The sequence below is a fragment of the Myodes glareolus genome, chromosome 14 (genome assembly GCF_982192425.1).
Source record: "Myodes glareolus chromosome 14, mMyoGla1.1, whole genome shotgun sequence".
NCBI classification, from domain to species: Eukaryota; Metazoa; Chordata; class Mammalia; order Rodentia; family Cricetidae; genus Myodes; species Myodes glareolus.
The window spans coordinates 78076215-78093709 of NC_142039.1; the positions used below are offsets into that span (position 1 = coordinate 78076215).

A 17495-nucleotide genomic window follows, 5' to 3' on the forward strand; every position below is an offset into this window, starting at 1 on the left:
GCAGGGGGGGTTCTACAACCAAACGTGGGGCGCCAGATGAAGGCGTAAGTCACAGACAATCCCACACCAGTTTGGAATTATGATTAATAGAATGGTTATTTATTCAAAGGGGAAAAAACTTACAGATTACCGTCCCAGACAACAGCCCCTCCACGCGAACAGGAAAGGAGTCCAGGGGCCGGAAACGGAGCCGGAAGACAAAGACAGAGTGGAGGACAGCCGCTGCTTTTTTTAAAGGGAGAGAGACCACGCCCCAATGGGCTGGTAACTCAGCGGCGATTGGCTGAAGGAGCTGAAGGAACTCCCACAGCAGTAGAGTACAAAAACCTGTGCTTCAATCTACTGCAGACACATGAAGCGATTAGAAAAAGCCATCGGCCAGCTGATGAGACAGCTTAGCAGGCACACATGCCTGTCACTAAGTCTGACCACCTAAGTTCAGTCTCCAGGCTCCACAGGGCAGAAGGAAAGAATTGAATCCTGCAAGATGTTTTCTAATCTACACGTGGGGATGTTGGGGGGAGAGGAGAGGGAGAATAAATAAATACAATAAAAAAATAAGAAAAAGCAAGTCGCCATGAGTGAAGAATAGTTATTCTGAGAGGTGCCTCTTTTTCTCCTTTTTTCTATAGTTTCTGTATTTCTGCCTTACCTACTTGTTTGTAACTAGGAATTTTATCTTTCAAACGTGGTTTTAAAATTTGTTTATTTTCTAAACCTACTTGAAATCTAACCAAAAAAAAAAAAAAGCTCATGAAGCCAACCTTTGCCATGAGAGAGCTCAATCCAGAGAGACTTAGAGGCTTCACTCTCACCCATTGTCAGGTTTCTTGTCAGAATCTATGCCACACAAACAGGTCCTTCTTCTCCTTTCCTGTTCCTTCTTGTAATGAGCACACACACACACACACACACACACACACACACAGAGTGAAATTTCTAGGAAACTAGGTAGGCGCAACCCCAGTTTCTCCACAAGACCATTAGAGGGCAGTATGGAGCCAGGGCCCTGAAAACTACATGGAGACCTACAGGGAGAACTACAGGGAGACCTGCCTTTGGCCTCAGGGGCAGCACAACCTGACTAAGTTCTTCTGGCCCCAGGATGACCATCAGTTAGCTTTCTCTGGCTAGCACTGGCTAATTGTCTTTGAAATGAAGTTCTCGGTTTCCCAAGCAGGTAGGTCCAACCTGCAGCCTTGAGAACATGTGTTCCAGCATCTTTATGTTTATAGCCTAATATACATTACAGCCCACAACACCATGCTGTGCTAACTCTATCCACGTGACATAATGTAACTCCTGAGATAGCCCACTAAGAAGGAGAGGCTTAACTCCTGAGATAACCCACTAAGAAGAAGAGGTTTAACACCTGAGATAGCCCACTAAGAAGGGCTCGTCATTCCATTCCTTCATAAAATGACCCCATTGTTTTAGGCCTGTGGCCATGCAGAACACCATGGGGTGTGCGAGGCCCGAGAAGGAATCACACACTTTCACAGCAAAGGGAAAGGTAAGAAGAGACTAGCGTCCCACAGTCCCCTTCAATCCACACCTCCTCCACCAAAGCCCTGCCTTCCAAAGATCCTATGGCTTCCCAATAGCAGCACCACAGGCTGGGGACCAACATTTTAACACATGAGTCTTTGGGAACTCTTACCTAAACCATACTAAGTATGCTTTTCTATAGCTGTGATAAAGCATTGACCAAATCTTAGGGGAAGAAGGGATTTGTTTCATCTTATAATTTCCAGGCCATACCCCATCACTACAGGTAGCCAGGACAGGACCTGGAGGCAGGACCTGGAGGCAGGAACCTGGAGGCAGGAGCTGAAGCAGTGACTATGGAGGAAGGATGCTTGCTAACTTGTTCTCTATGGCTTTCTCAGCCTGTCCTCTTATATAACACAGGGCTATCTGTCCAGTGGTGGTATCAACCCCAGTAGGCTAGTCTCTTCCACAGCAATAATTAATCAAGAAAATGCTTTACAGAAAGGCACACTAGCCTGTATGATGGAGGCAATTCCTCAATTCAGCTGACTCCAGCTTGTGTCGAAAAAAAGCAACAACAACCTAACTAAATAACACAATTAACCCCTTGTCAATTTGACACACAGATGCATCACTATTAAGCCATAACCTTATCTTGTTTATCCCAGGATATCTTGTTACTATCACAACACAAAAGCATGGTAACTTTAAAAGTCACACAGTCTTTAAAAAAAACTGATTAAAAATCAAAAGTTTCTTAACTGTGGACTCTTTTAAAATAAAAAAAGTCAACAAGTCCAATAGTTTCTTATATCAACAGGGGAGACCAAGGGTACAGTTACAGTCAGATCAGAGCAAACTCAAAATTTAACCTGTAAAAAGCTCAGGGTCCTACGTCTGGGACTCACACACGATCTTCTGGGCTTCAGAGAGCTTGGGCAGATCCCCTGCTCTGACTCTGGCTCCAGGACACACACTGCTCATCCGTTTCACAACGGCCACTGTCCCTGGTGGTCATCTAACAGTCCCGGTATCTCCAATATGTTGGGGTCTTCACTAACTGAGGCTGCACGTCTAGCAGTGTCCACCTCTCCCCTCCTCGGGGGCTCTGACCCTGCCTCATGGTCAGCCCTCAAATTGTCCTCATGACCACCTTCAAGCTTGCAGCTTCCATGTCAGAACCATTGCCCTGTGGGGAGAGATTCTCATCCCCAATTCAGTTGCCAGCATGGAGTGCAGCTTTGGGTCCTCTGGACCACAGTTTGTGTGCTAGCCCTGAGGGAGTATTTTCTAGAAGGTTCTTCAGTTGTGCTGAAGTCTCTCACACTCAGCTGACTCTTCAGCTCTGGCTGACCAGCATCTACTGTCCCACGAAAGCAAAGGTTTCACTTAACCCTTACAGTATAAATTTTTCAAAACTCTGAATGAAGTTAACCATTGCAGGAGACTTTAGTCTGCCTCATTTTTAGGTTCTGCTTTCCCAGATGCATCTCCAACTAGAGAGGTAACAATATGTATCTCTGGCTGGCCGGGAACTAGCCACACAGACCAGTCTAACCTCAGACTTGTGGAGGTGCCTCCACCTGTGTCCTGAGTGCTTGGACAGCAGGTATGAAACACTATGCCCAGACATGTGTTTATTTTAGGACATTTTCCCATGTGTATGTGTATAGTGAGTGTACCTATGTGCATGAGTGTCCACATGTACATGTGGGTATACAAACAATCCTGTGGACATAAATGTGAGTACCTATAGTTAACATTGGGCGACGTCCTCAATACTTCACTTTATTTACTGAAGTAGGGTCTCCTGCTGAATGCAGACCTCACCAGTTCTGGCTCATATAACTGTACAGCTTCCCCGGGGATCCTCTGTCTCAGCCTCCTGAGTGTTGGAGATATGGACAGGCTACCAAGCCACTCTGGCTTTAGTGTGGGTTGTATGCATTCGAAACCCACTCTCTAGCCTCAGAGCGATGTTTTAAAACTTCCTCTGTGTGTTTATCTTTACCGACACAGCCTTAGAGAACCTACTATGAATAAAACAGATAACACCTGGTGTTATCATGGTAAAATGAAGCGGGTTGGGAAAGACAAGACACTGGCTTGAGCCAAATATTGCCCCAACACGTTCTCCCACCCAGTCTCGTAGACCTGCAAGAAGCCACATTTTAAAAACCATGCTCTGGACCCACTGAGGTCCTGGCAAAGTTTAGCAGCCCCGGGTATTATTTGAGTTTTGAGTTCGACACAGGGTTATAAAGTGACCCTTTAGGTGAGATCCTTCTCAGTGAGACTTGGAAGTTTCTTTTCAGCACATTTATTACCTTTACAGGGATTCTTTTGGTGTTACCTCTAATGTCAAGCCTCCCTTTTATAGAAAATATACCCTTTTATACCCTAGCTTTTCTTGAGAGCTCCAGACTCAAACTACCATGCCCTGTGTATGGCAGACTCCCCTCAGCAAGTGAAGGGTGGTGATGGGCTCCTCTGGCCACTACCACCAACATCCGCTCCAGCCCTACCTCACCTACCCCCACTTAGCCCTAACCTCCATCTCCCACCCCCCAATCCCGCTATCTGTTGCTGGTGTTGCGCTTCAGATAATCTGAGTAGTCTGTCAGGAAGAAATTTTGGAAGGTGTCGCTATAGAAGATTCTGGAAGGGATCAGGTTCAGCAACATTGCCTGGAACAGAAAAATAGGAGTGTCTGAGCAAAGCAAAGAAACTGCACCTCAGCCAGTCTGGAGTCAGTCACTGCAGGATGACTTTTTCTGACTACTATGAAGATCTTGCGACACTTGGCAATGGAGAGCTTCTTAGACACCCAGGCTGTCCCTCTGAACGCCTTCTGAAGGACATGTTAAGTCAGGAGAACTCACTCTGTGCTGAGCACACCACCACACCTCTTTGTTCCCCTATGGAGCACTGGCTATTCCTTCCTGAAACCCCACCTCCCAGGTGGCTTTGTACTCTTTCCTTCCCTGTTTACTCATAGCTAAGGAAAAACATTCCTTTAGAGGCTCAACTTTACTGAAACACAGAGCCAAGGGAGGCAGGAGCCGCCACATGGAAGAGCCAGGTGTTCCTGTTTTTCCTACCCAAGAACTCCCAGGAACCGCTAAGTGGGGACATTCTAAGTGGAGAAGAGGAACCTCACGGTTGTTTATAGGCTGAGGGCATCCGCCTCAGTTGTTACTACTTTCCCCTACTGCTTTCCCCAGCTGTACTGCAGCTGGCGGGCCCTGTGAGCTTGCTGTGAAAGAAAACACACACCCTTCCTCCCTGGCTCCAAAAGAAGTCATCGATTACCAAGATTTCATGAGCAAGACAGCCACAGGTTTCATCCCCAATCGTGATGTATTTCAAAGACTCTTTAACAAACTCATCCGCGGTCTTGGTCACCATGTTGGTATTCAGATGCTTTGTCATTGGGGTTGAGACAGCATAAGGGGTCAGCACCTGCAGAGAAAGATAGAGAGCAGGACACAGCACTGTAAAGGCCAACGGAGACTGGGGTGTGAACACACACTTCACCATCCATCCCCTGCTCCTTGCTGCCTGTGAAACGCTCTAAGGTCCTTGATAAAAGATGCAAAGTTGGCACAAAGCCGGAGAACAGGAAGTTGGATTGCGCAAGATGAGGCCTAAACTGCCCTTCAGAGCACATGGGGCAACACAGACTCATCAAACAAAGCAGGGCAGCAGTTAAAGCCGACGTTCAGGAGGACTGGGACTAGGCTCGGAAGCAGAGTGCCTGCATGAGGCCCAGAGTTCGCGTCCCAGCACTGCACACACAAACAAAAGGAACTCAAAATTGAAGTCCAGACAAGCATAAATCACTCAGCATAATTATGTCCCAAGTATTGCATTGAGTGGACTTACAGTAGACAGTCAATCAATCAGAAGTGGTGGCACAGACCTTTAGTCCTAAGACTGAGGGATGGAATTGGAAGGCCAAGGCCAACTAGGCTACTAGTAAAACTCCATCTTGACAGACAGATTTATTCACGTTCCTTTGAAAAACCTTTATCAAGTCTGGCAGTGCTAACACATGTAGCCAAAGCTGGAGCCGCCTAGGGCGCTCGGGACACCCTGTCACATCATCCTATCTGTTGTAGTGAAAAATATAAACCAGTGCATTGATGGCACTCTGGGCATCCAGTATTGTGCTTGCACCCGTGTCTAACGTGCTGCGGCTTGACTAAGGACTGGAAACTGTCTTCTGATGCTACTGTAGATGCAGAGACCTTCAGATCTTTAGTGAGAAAAAACTGGGGCTGCCAAGATGGCTCAGCAGGTGCTTGCCTGGGACCCTCATGGTACAAAAAGAAATTTGACTCCTCTGATCTCCACATATGTACCCTTATGTGCTCGCTCTATTATTCTCTCTCTCTCTCTCTCTCTCTCTCTCTCTCTCTCTCTCCCTCCCTCCTCCTTCCTCCCTCCTTCCCTCTCTGGTTCTCTCTATCATTCTCTGTCTGTCTCTCTCTCTCTCTCCCTCTCTCCCTCCCTCCCTCTCTCGTTCTCTCTCTCATTCTCTCTCTCTTTCTCTCTCTCTCTATTATTCTCTCCCCTTCGCTCCCTCCTTCCCTCTCCTCTCTCCCTCCTTCCCTCTCCTCTCTCCCTCTCTCTCTCTCTCTCTCTCTCTCTCTTTCTCTCTCTCTCTCCCTCCCTCTCTCACTCCCTCCCTCCTTCCCTCTCTGAATTCCTAAAAAGGAAGAAAAGCAATCCAGCCTAGTTCTCCCAATGTCATCATATGTCATTTGTAATTATGTTGGTTTATAACTAAATCCAACTACTTACCAGCTAGTGTAGTGATATTTTGCTTGTGTTTTAACAAACTAAGCTTGCCAGAAGATCAGAGTGCAGAGCTAAGTCACTAGAGGCCAGGGAGTGGAGGCTCACACTTTTAATCCCAGGACTCAGGAGACAGGCAGAGGAATCTCTGTTAGTTCAAGGCCACCCTACGCTACACAAGATTGAATCTGTCTAAAAGAGAAACAGAGTTCACACTAAGGTCATCCCAGCCTCGGGATCTCACACCTTTAATCCCAGCACTAGGGAGGTGGAGACAGGAGAGATATGGCTGGGCAGGGAGAGGAATGTGAGGCGGGAAGAGACAGGAGAGCAATGCAGGCTGACGACTCAGGCTGAGCCTCTTCTGCTGAACATTGGTAGAGGTAAGAACACTCTAGTGGCTGGCCGCTCTGCTTCTCTGATCCTTGTATGTATGTGTGTGCAGGTATGTAATTTCACCCCCTAACATCTGACTCCAGGTTTTTATTTATCGAGACCAGTTAGAATGTGTGCAATAAGCTGGCCTACTTGAGATGGTTCTTATGTAAATTATGCTTTGATTCATTAACATGTTCTCTGCCCCCAAGATCTCAAAGGATTACTCTTTGGGAAAAGTTCCAAACCCAGTTTTCAGATAAGATAATAATATTTTCGTTCTTATAGTTAACTTTGGTGGAGAAAACCCTTTTGTGTTACAAAATACTTAGTAAATGTTTAATTAACAAATACTATATGGTAACCAAAGCAGTATAGTGATATAAAGGTCCATTTCATGGATGGAGAAACTGAGGCTCACAATTGAACAAGCTATCAGGTATTGCTTGGGTGATGTGACAGAACTGGAATGAAATTTAGAGTCAAGGGAGCAACAGATGGCTCATTTGATTAGTGCTTGATATGCTAATGATAGACAACTAAAGTTGTCTCAGAACCCCACACACATGCACATACATACATACCTGCTCACACACATACATACCAGCTCACACAACAAACATACCACTTAGCAAAGGGTCCACAGCACGTTTCCCCAGACAGCTCAGACAAACCTTACACTTTCCATGTAGTCAGGATCAGCCGAACTCCTGATCCTCCTGTCACCACCTGCTGAATGCTAAGGTCACAGGCATGCACCTCCATACCCATTTTTATGCAGCACCTTAGATAAAACTCGGGGTTCTGTGTGTGCTAGGCAGGCACTCAACCAACTGAACTACATCCCAGCCCTCACAGCATCTTTGAGCAAACACATCCATACACAATTCCCCTCCTCAACCAACCCCAGCATGAAGGGAGGCCAGCAGAAATCCCTGCAGCAGGAGGGGTTGTAGAGACAGCAGTTGGCCTGGTCTTGGTCAGGAGAGCCCAGTAGGATCACTAGACCATCGTCACATGGACAGCCTGCGCGGCAAGGGATGACAGACCACCAGTTAGCCAGCCGAGGTTCCCACAAGTGTCCACCTCACCTGGATGATGATTCCTTTAGCTCTGTATTCCACATGCAGGGCCTTGGAGAACGTACACACAAAAGCCTGCAGTAAGAGAGAAAACACCTCAGGTCCTGGAGTTTGCTTCCTCCTGCCCTGATAGACAGGCGCCTCAGGTTCCCAAGAGTATCACAGACATTTCCTGCTTGGAGGAAGAGGAAGATACCCGGATGACTTGTCACTCACCTTGGAAGCCGAGTACAGGGCATACAGAGGCCAGGGACAGAGGGCTACCCCAGAAGAAATGTTCAAGATGAGGCCTTTCTGCCTGAAAGGCAAAGGAGCAAAGGCAGCAGTGTTGGCTGCTCTATCCCACTGCAGCAAACACACCTGAGGGCTGGAGCTGTCAGAACCCACCCTCTAGGCTTCCATGGCTCACAAGGGCTGGTTTTACAAGAACCGTGAGGAAACATCCCCTAGGATCTCAAGGAGGACACTGTACAGTGACATCACACTCTGCAGTCATGTAGGGCTTGGTGCTCCAAACAGGATCTCTGCTAGGGCAATCATTTCCTGCCAAGCTACGAAAATCCAAACTGGCTCAGACAGGAAAGGAGGAAGGGACTCTCCAGTCTCCACGGGACCACAAGCCCTGGAACCCTTTGGGCTCAAGGGATGGTGTCATGTGGTGGGATCCATCTTAAATGGGTTGTGTCTCACGCCAACATCCCTATGCTCTTCAGAGCTCTTGCTTATACCTTTTGAAATTCAGTTGGTTTTGTTTATTTCGTTTTTTGAGACATATTTATGCTGCTATATCGTCCAGGCTAGCCTCAGCCTTACTATGGAACCCAGATTGGTCTTGAATTTGTGGTGATCCTCCTACCTCAGTCTCCCTATTGCTGGAAGAAATTTGATTATTTTTAATATTCCCAGCTAGTTGCCTGGAGTGGGGTGGCAAGAAACTGCAAATCAGAATACAAAGCTACTCCCTTCTTACTCTAGAAAAAATAAACTATCAACTATTTGCTCTTAATGAATAATGGGTGATGAAAACCAGTCCCTTGTGAGTGTTGTACTAGGGTGCCCCAAATAAGAACTATTAGAGAGACTGGGGGCGGGCATTTTCCAGGGGAATGGGGTACTCATTCTGACAGAAGATGGAATTCACAATAAAAAAAGGACATGGTCTTGATCTGAGGCCAACTTGCGTTTTTTATGTTCAACATGAGTTAATTTTCTTTGAAAGCCAACGTGTTTTGAAACAGCTGTTCTCAATCTCCTTCAAAACATGTTACACTTGACCTTCACATATACACATGTATGTGAAACGCTGGCCTGGCCTTCCCCCCATAATCACTGTGTTTTCTTTTCATAGGTTTTAGCCACCAACTGAAGCAGCAGCTTGATGAGCTCCCTCCACCACCACCAAGTCCCCAAGCGAGGTGGCTGCCACCTTGCTCTCTGCTTCTTCTGTGAAAGGCCTTACCTTGATTCCATGTGCCTGAGAACAAGTTGTGTCATCTATAAGAGAAGGCCAGGGTTAAACCTTGAAAAAGAAACTAAGTAGCAATCAACAGGGTCCTTGGAGGAAGTTGGGGAAGCTTAATCTTCCCAGAAGACCTTGAAAGTTATTGGCAACCTTAGAGGCCGTTCTGGCAACCTGAGAATCTGGCTAGAAGCCACAGCAAGCAACCTAGGCAGATAGCAAACCTAGACTATTCAATGGCCTCTGGTTTCTTTCCAGTCTCCCTGGGACAATGGTGACTGACTTAGGTGGCAGGAGCTATATCTGCATTCTCAAGGTCCTCCCTATACCAGGGATGAAGGGAGAGTACGCCAACTATAACATACTTCACCCGCACTCTGGAACTGGGAACTAGGAGAACACTGAACAGAAATATACAATCCCCTACACATCTCAAATGAGCCTACTCAGCACAGGTCTGCAGAAGTGGGCACAAGAAAGCAAGGAGATCGATTGCCATAGATGGAGTGTGCCCATGTGCCGTGTTCCCTGTACGCATCGCGTTTACCAGGCCTCTGTGTCAGTCCTTGAGAGCCTCCAGATGCTCTACCTGGGACTGGGTGGGGCTGTTGCAAGAAAGACTCAGAATCTGTAAAAACTGCCTCTGCTTGAGGGAAGTGAGAGAAGGATGAGAGATTAGATTGAGTTCACACATCTCTCAACTACACACACATATACACACATACACACATGCATATAAACACACACATACACATCACATGCAATGCATACAAACACACATACACACATGCACATGCATATAAACACACACATACACATCACAAGCACATGCATATAAACACACACATACACACATGCACATGCATGTAAATGCACACACATACACACATGCACATGCATATAAATGCACACATACACACATGTACATGCATATAAACACACATACACATATGCACATGCATATAAATGCACACACATGCACACATGCACATGCATATAAACACACACATGCGCATGCATATAAATGCACACACATGCACACATGCACATGCATATAAACACACACATACACACATGCGCATGCATGCACGTGCATATAAACACACACATGCATATAAACACACCCACATGCAATGCATATAAACACACACACACACACACAATCCGGGGGCACTCCTTGCATCTTTTTGGATACCCATGTGCATCCTCAGTGTCCCTCATGTGAGCTCACTAGAGTTAATGGGCGAATGATCTTAGTTACATAGACAGCACATGACACCATCTGCCTCTGCCTCGAAGTTCCCAGTGTCTCGTCTGTGTGCTGGTTAATCTTCTTCATCAGTTTGACAGGATCTGGAGTCACTTAAAGAACACATCTGGGCGTGTCTATGACAGAGTTTCCAGAAGTGTTTAACTGGGGAGGGCAAACCACCCCGAGTGTGGGTGGCACCATCCCTTGAGTTGGAAACCTGGACTAATAAAAAGGAGAGAGAGAGAGCTAAACACCAGCTCTCATTGCTTTCTGCCCCGACTTTGGACACAATGTGACCAGCTGCCTCGTGCCCCTCCATCATGCTTTCCTGGGACTGATACACTGCACCCTCCTTCATCACCATAATGGACTGTACCCTCAAACTATATCCAAACTAATCCCTTCCTCTCTCAAGATGTTTCTAACAGTGTGTGTGTGTGTGTGTGTGTGTGTGTGTGTGTGTGTGTGTGTTAGGAATCCAAACACAGGTCTTACCTGCTGAGCCACTTTCCCAACCTCTTTTGCACGGTAACAAGAAAATTAACTATAAAGTCAGCTCTCCCGTCTTCCTAGTCCTTCTCGACTCTTGACCAGCAAGAGTTCATAGTTTCTTGTGCACATTGCACCCAGACTGCATCTTTGAAATACTTAAGAGATGGCAATCATGCTTCCAGCCAGCCGGGATAATGAGGGCATGATGTATTTAAAAGCTGAGCTTTAATTTATTTTCTTTGTTGCTTAGGGAATTCAGTATCTATAATAAACAAAATTTTTAAAGACACAAATCAAAGCATTTCTTCCCTAAAGGAATCAGAAGGCTGTCAAATCCCTTTGGGGGAACCTAAATGATCAAGCAGTCTAACATTGGAAGATCAGTGTTTAAAATAATGTAAAAGCACTTTAACGGTGAGGTTTAAACAAGAGTTGAACATAAAGCTTAAGGCCACATCAGCTGGGAGTTGTAAAAAGTCACCAACTGCTCAGCACACAAAGTCCATGAGCACTCAGTAATAACCAAGCAGAAAGCTGTAACATGCCAGTGTGCCAAGAGGAAAACAGCTAATGCCACCTGAAAATAATTATGTGGAGAGAAGGGCACTGACCAGCTTCCCCTCCTGATATCAGGAAATCAGTCCTCCACAGCCCTTTTATGTTCCAGTCCCTGAAACTGAATTACACACACACATATATATACACACACACACACACACACACACACACACACACCCTAGCAACCTAAAATCAGAGTCCCTACCTCACCGCCACAGTACTATTGACTACCAAGAGAGTTCCACAGAGCTGTCACATACAGTTGTGAACTTCATGGACGAGCAAGATGCCTAGCTGTGGGGTGAGCATAAGCAGAAAGCTCAGAACTCACTAACTGTGTAGTGTGGTAGAGGCAGAGGGCTCTGTGCGCTTAGAAGGGGAAGCATGTTGTTCACACTAAAGCATCAACTACGCACCATGTCACACGGAATCTGGCTGTGTCCGTCCTTAAGCAGCACCTGTTCCTAAGCTGTCTTTCCAGAAGGGGCACCTTTTTCTTCTTCACACAAAGGTATGAATGGACTGGCTTTGAGGGAATCAGCATGAATGACTCTGAAGCTGACCCAAACCAAAGGACCCAGGACCTCTACGTATCTAAGACATCACTTCATCCAATACTGCTGTATGTCCTGTGTAATGTGTCCTGTGTAAAGGTGCATGTGTGGTTGTGCATGGCACACATGTGGAAGTCTGAGCTCCAGAGTCCCCAGGCACCTTTTGTTGGAGACAGCTTGGGGAGTTCTCATTGGCTGGAACCTCACTGTGTATGTCACACCAGCTGACCCACATGTATCCAGGGATCTACCTGTCTCTGCCTCCTGTCCTGCCATCACTGGGAAAACAGGCACATAACATCAAACCTGGGGTTTGATGAACCCAAGATCTTGTTCCTGCAAGGTAACTACTGGGCCATCTCCCCAGCTGCTCTATCTAACACTCTGTAACAGATACAGAATTGGAAATGCAAGATAACTTGTCCTGTGCTGTCCAAGTAATAGCTGCTGGTTGAGCTTAGAACACAGACACACACACACACACATACACACACACCAATCTGCGAAGGGTGCATTCTAAAATCCTGAGTAGATATGGCTCCTGAAACCAGCATAACCTATAAGTTTAACTTACAAATTAGATATAATAAGAGATTAATGACTAATAATTAAAAATGTAACAATTATAATAGCATACCCTGGTAAAAGTTATGTGAATGTGGTCTCTAGCCTCTTTCTTAAAGTAGAGAATCTTCCTTCTAGCATTCTGGAACCATGACTGACCACAGATAACCAAACCACAAATAACAAGAAGTTATTGGGCTGGAGGCCGCATTCAGAGGTTAAGAGCCTGCACTGCTCCTCCAGAACCCGTATCAGGCAGCTCACAACCGGAACTCCAGCTGGAGCTGACACTTAGGGCCTTCAGTGCACCTACCCACATGCAGGAATACATACATAATTTAAAAATAGTAAAATAATCAATTAAATTTTTTAAAAAGAGCCTAATCCACAAATAGCTTTAAGCTCAATTCAACAAATACTGAACAGCAAACACCTAGAAAACCTAGTCCTCTATCATTTTTTCTGACATAATAAATGTCCTTCTCTTAGAGACTACTAAACATTTCTTAAAATATTAACTTTTAGGGAATTGCTTTGAAATCCTGAGGAAGTATTGGTATCTTCAGGCCTGGTACATTCTGAATTCAAAAATATGGTTCATATACTGGAGAGAATGAACCTGTCTCTATGTTTTCCAGATGAGAACAGAGTAAGACAGACTGTGGTTAAGAGCAGTTTAGTTTCAGGTCAAGGAATGTTTCAACCTCTGTGTTTTGATGTGTTTAGCACACATGTTCATGACGTACCTTGACTACAGAGGTGATGTTGCAGTGGATGAGACTCTGCAATAGATAATCACAGACAGAAGTCAGTCCAGTCCTCGGAGAATTGTCCTGGGAATAAGTTGGCGCTAACCAAGCACTGAATTCGCAAAAGCTGAGTCCCAGTAACTGCCTTACATGCTCAACCTGCATTCTGGCTCCTAGCTGAGGCTCGGTGGCATTGTTCTGCAGTCCTACCTGCATGTGAGCCTTGGCAAAAGGAAAGTAGCCTTGAAAACTCAGGATGGAATAGAATCATAGGTGTCAAAGGGAGATACAGATGGTCGCTATCTCTGATGGTTGGGTCAACTTTTGCTAAAGTAAAAGCAGTATACATACAATAAAAATTACACCTCAAATTTTGAATGTACAGTTTCTCCAGGGCCAGTGCCATGTGGTTTGATATTCTTCTGCCAGGCTGGACCTTGACTGCATTGCTGTCAGCCTCTCTGCCTTGAGAAGCAAACTTATCCTTCTAGAGTGTGCCTTGTCTGGAACTGGGGTGGCCAGTTCAATTGGTATTGAACCATTTTTTTTTTTACTTAGGATATTTTCAACTATAGAGAGACTTACTGGGAGGAACCTCTTCATCATGGAAGACTGGGCTGAACGTCCAGCTAGACAAAGAAGGGTCAGCACAGTGGGGCATAGGAGACAAAGTGTGGAGAATAAAAAGCTGAACAGTCAGCTAATACAAGATGGAGGTTCAGGGCTAGAGAGGACAAGAAAGGAAAATGCTAGCAAAGCAGGCAAGCACAGGGATGACTTAGCAACCTGGGACCACAGCTTGGGTTTTGTAAACAACCCTCTCCTAGTGATAGACTTTTAAGGGGCTAATGAGTTCCCAGCTCCGTCTGAGGAGTTATTGACAGTTGGTAGGAAAGGGGTGGGAAGATGGAGATGGATCTGGGAGATGTTGAGTAAGGAGTGGAGGGTGGATCATCGCCAAGAATTAATAAAAATACTATATTTAAAAATTTCCCGGGCAGTGGTGGTGCATGCCTTTAATCCCAGCACTCAGGAGGCAGAGGCAAGTGGATCTCTGTGAGTTTGAGACCAGCCTGGTTTACAAAAGCTAGTTCCTAGTTCCAGGACAGGCTCCAAAGTTTCAGAGAAACCCTGTCTCAAAAAACCAAAACAAAAAAAAAATTTTTAAAGACATGAAAGTAGAAGGAGACTTCCTGGGCAGGAGGGTAGGTCCTTTACTGGAGAAGAAGGGTTCCAGAAGGAGAAGAAGGGAAACAGAAGGGCACAGAGAGGCATAGATACATGTAAGAAATTTTCAGAGGAAAATCTTTAAAATTAAAAAAATTCAAAATTGTCAAAGGAAAATTTAATAAAAATAAATTTAATTAATTTTTCAAAAACAACATCTATACTGAACATGTACAGATTTGAGAGGCTTTGCCTGTATTCTGTAAAACACTATGCTTATCTGTTCTCACATATTTACATCACATTAGAGATAAGTTACCCCGAGGGAGACGGGAGACACATGCAGCCTGACAGTGAAGTATATCAGGTACTTAAAGGCTCAGGGACTTTGATATCTAAGGGGAGACAACAAACTCAGATGCAGAAAGATCTAGACTTCCCTATTTCTGAAAGTCGGCTACATCTCATCACTTAGGAAGACAGAAATGGCCAAGAGCTGGCTGTTCCCATGATACTAGAGCTGTGAAGTGGTTGGGCAGAACTGCCCTTTTATGAAACAGAGCGCAGAGCCCCAAAAGAATGGTATAGGGGTTAGGAAGTTTTTGATGAGCAGAGATGAAAAGGTACACACTTTGTGTCGAGTTTTAGGGTGAGGAGAAAAATATCAAGACAGCCACGGTGCAGCAGAGCCTGGCATGACCTGATTCTTATCTCTCTTCCATGAATCTCGATGATCAAGCCAGGGGTGCATACCTGGCTGAGAGACAAAAGCAGACACAAAAGGAAAAGGCTCACCTGGATCTCACCGGGAGTGTTCAGGAAACGGCTTGGGAACAGGCTGGGGAGCATTCCAACATTGTTGACTAACAGAAAGAGGTAAAGGGTGTCAAAACAGATGGAAAATCTTTCTACAGAAACATGCGCAAATGATTTCTGTGTATGGGTGCTCATCGCAACATGATTTAATAACAACAAGGGAATGAAGGTCAGGGAAATGACCTGATGAACAAAGAACAGCTGCACAAACACAAGGACCAGAGTTAAAATAGAAAAGAAAAAGGGGGGCTGGGGAGTGGTCAAGAGCACTGCCTGCTCTTCCAGAGGACCTGAGTTCAATTCCCAGCAACCACCTGGTGGCTCACAACCATCTGTAATGAGATTTGGTGCCCTCCTCTGGTGTGCAGGCATACATGCAGACAGAACACTGCATACATAATAAATAAACCTTTCTGAAAAAGAAAAGAAAGAAGAAAGGGAGAGAGAAAGCAAGGAAGGAAAGAAGGGAGGGAGGGACTCAAAATATAAGGATGAGAATAATAGAAGAAGATGTCTGACATTGACCAATGGTCTCCATATGTACACACACACACACACACACACACACACACACACACACACGTCCATTTAGAATGTAAAAACATTAGGACTTGTGATACAAGAGTTTTTAACCATGCACCTGAGGGTTAGAACTTCCGATCTCTTTCCTCCACCTCCTGAGGGCTTGGATTACAGGTGTGCACCAACATGTGCATGATATGTAAGGTGCTCGGGAAGGAACAAGCCCTCTACCAGCCAACCTGCAACTCCAGCTCTTTGCTTATGGTGTGATGCTACAAAACAGCAGGTGGATGCAATCCCACTTTTGAAAAACCCCTGGAAGGATGTACATCAAAATGCTGTTGCAAGTTTGGAAGGCTTTAAGAAATGTGCGTGTTTACCCATCCTTTCCAATTTTTTTCTACAAAGATGTATCTTTATATTTTCACTTGTGAAAATGTAATTATGGCTTTGATTTTAAGGGAACTTTAAAATTCAAGTCTTACTTTCTCCTATGTAATGCTGACAGTGCACCCTGTCATGGTTGCAAGGTGTCTTGTCTATGATGACAGAAACACATCTTGACTTTTGAATAAGAAGTGGGTCCTTTCTTTGTCTGTGTGTGTATACGCAAGTGTTCATGCATGAGTGCATACGTGAGTGTGTGCGTGCATGCATGCAGTGTGTGTGTGTGTGTGTGTGTGTGTGTGTGTGTGTAACTACATGCATGCCATGGCACATGTGTAGCTGTCAGAGAACAACTTGAAGAACTCAGTTATTGCCATCCAACAAATGGATCACTAGGTTTGAACTCAGGTCATCAGACTTGATGACAGGTGTCTTTATGCGTCAAGCCATCTCACCAGGCCACTCCCAAAAGGGACTTCAATAAATAAAGCGTCACTAAGGTGATTATCACACTTACATGTAAAAATCAAGATTTGCATTTTTCAATACACTTACCTAAAATTCCAATTTCTAAACCTTTAAGTTTTTCTTTAATATGGTCATAGATGTCTTCTTTGGTAAAATCTGCTTGCACAATCTTCACACGGCTTCCAATGGTCCCCTCTGTATGAGAGACCACAAGTATTTCTAGTAAGCCTGAGTACAATCATCCCTCTTGACCATAAAGTCCACAACAATAAAATAGATGTTGTAGGACTGAAGAGATGATTCCACAGTTAAGAGAGCTTTCTGTTTTTATGGGAGCCCCAAGGCTGGTTTCCAGCACCCACATTAGGTGGCTCACAACTCCTGTAACTCGGCTTCAGAGGATCTAATAGGCACTTACACACATGTGCACACACCAACACAGACATACACACATAAACACAATTAAAAATTACAATGAAATATCTGAAAGAGAGTTGGGACTGTGTTTCTCAAAGTCATATCAAAATCATCGGAAATCTTGTTAGACACCCAGAGCTGCCTCTACCCCAGACCTACTGGTTCAGACATTCTGGCCTACATAAGCCACCAGGTGATTGACACAAACTCAGGTTTGAGCCCCTGGAGGAGGGCTATGCACAGCCTCTGATGCTTTCAGAGCTCAGCAGACTCAGGTCCCCTCAGCATTGACACAGGTGTCCTTTGCATGCATATGCTCCAGAATCTACGTACATGGCAGCT

At 45.2% G+C, this 17495-nt stretch overlaps 1 protein-coding gene across 2 annotated transcripts in view; it reads right to left on the reverse strand.

The window, feature by feature from the left end:
* Nucleotides 1–3795: 3795 nt before the first annotated feature.
* Hsd17b3 (hydroxysteroid 17-beta dehydrogenase 3) overlaps nucleotides 3796–17495 on the reverse strand; it is a 37793-nt gene continuing 24093 nt past the window's right edge. The window contains exons 4-11 of one of the 2 annotated variants that reach the window (XM_048447608.3): nucleotides 16824–16931; nucleotides 15339–15406; nucleotides 13374–13409; nucleotides 9208–9242; nucleotides 7965–8046; nucleotides 7758–7823; nucleotides 4804–4953; nucleotides 3796–4178 (exon numbers count right to left, since the gene is read on the reverse strand). In XM_048447608.3, coding sequence (XP_048303565.1) covers nucleotides 4068–4178; nucleotides 4804–4953; nucleotides 7758–7823; nucleotides 7965–8046; nucleotides 9208–9242; nucleotides 13374–13409; nucleotides 15339–15406; nucleotides 16824–16931 — 656 coding nt within the window. In that variant the 3' untranslated portion in view covers nucleotides 3796–4067. The remainder of the gene's footprint in view (nucleotides 4179–4803; nucleotides 4954–7757; nucleotides 7824–7964; nucleotides 8047–9207; nucleotides 9243–13373; nucleotides 13410–15338; nucleotides 15407–16823; nucleotides 16932–17495) is intronic. The other variant, XM_048447609.3, reaches the window with a different exon arrangement.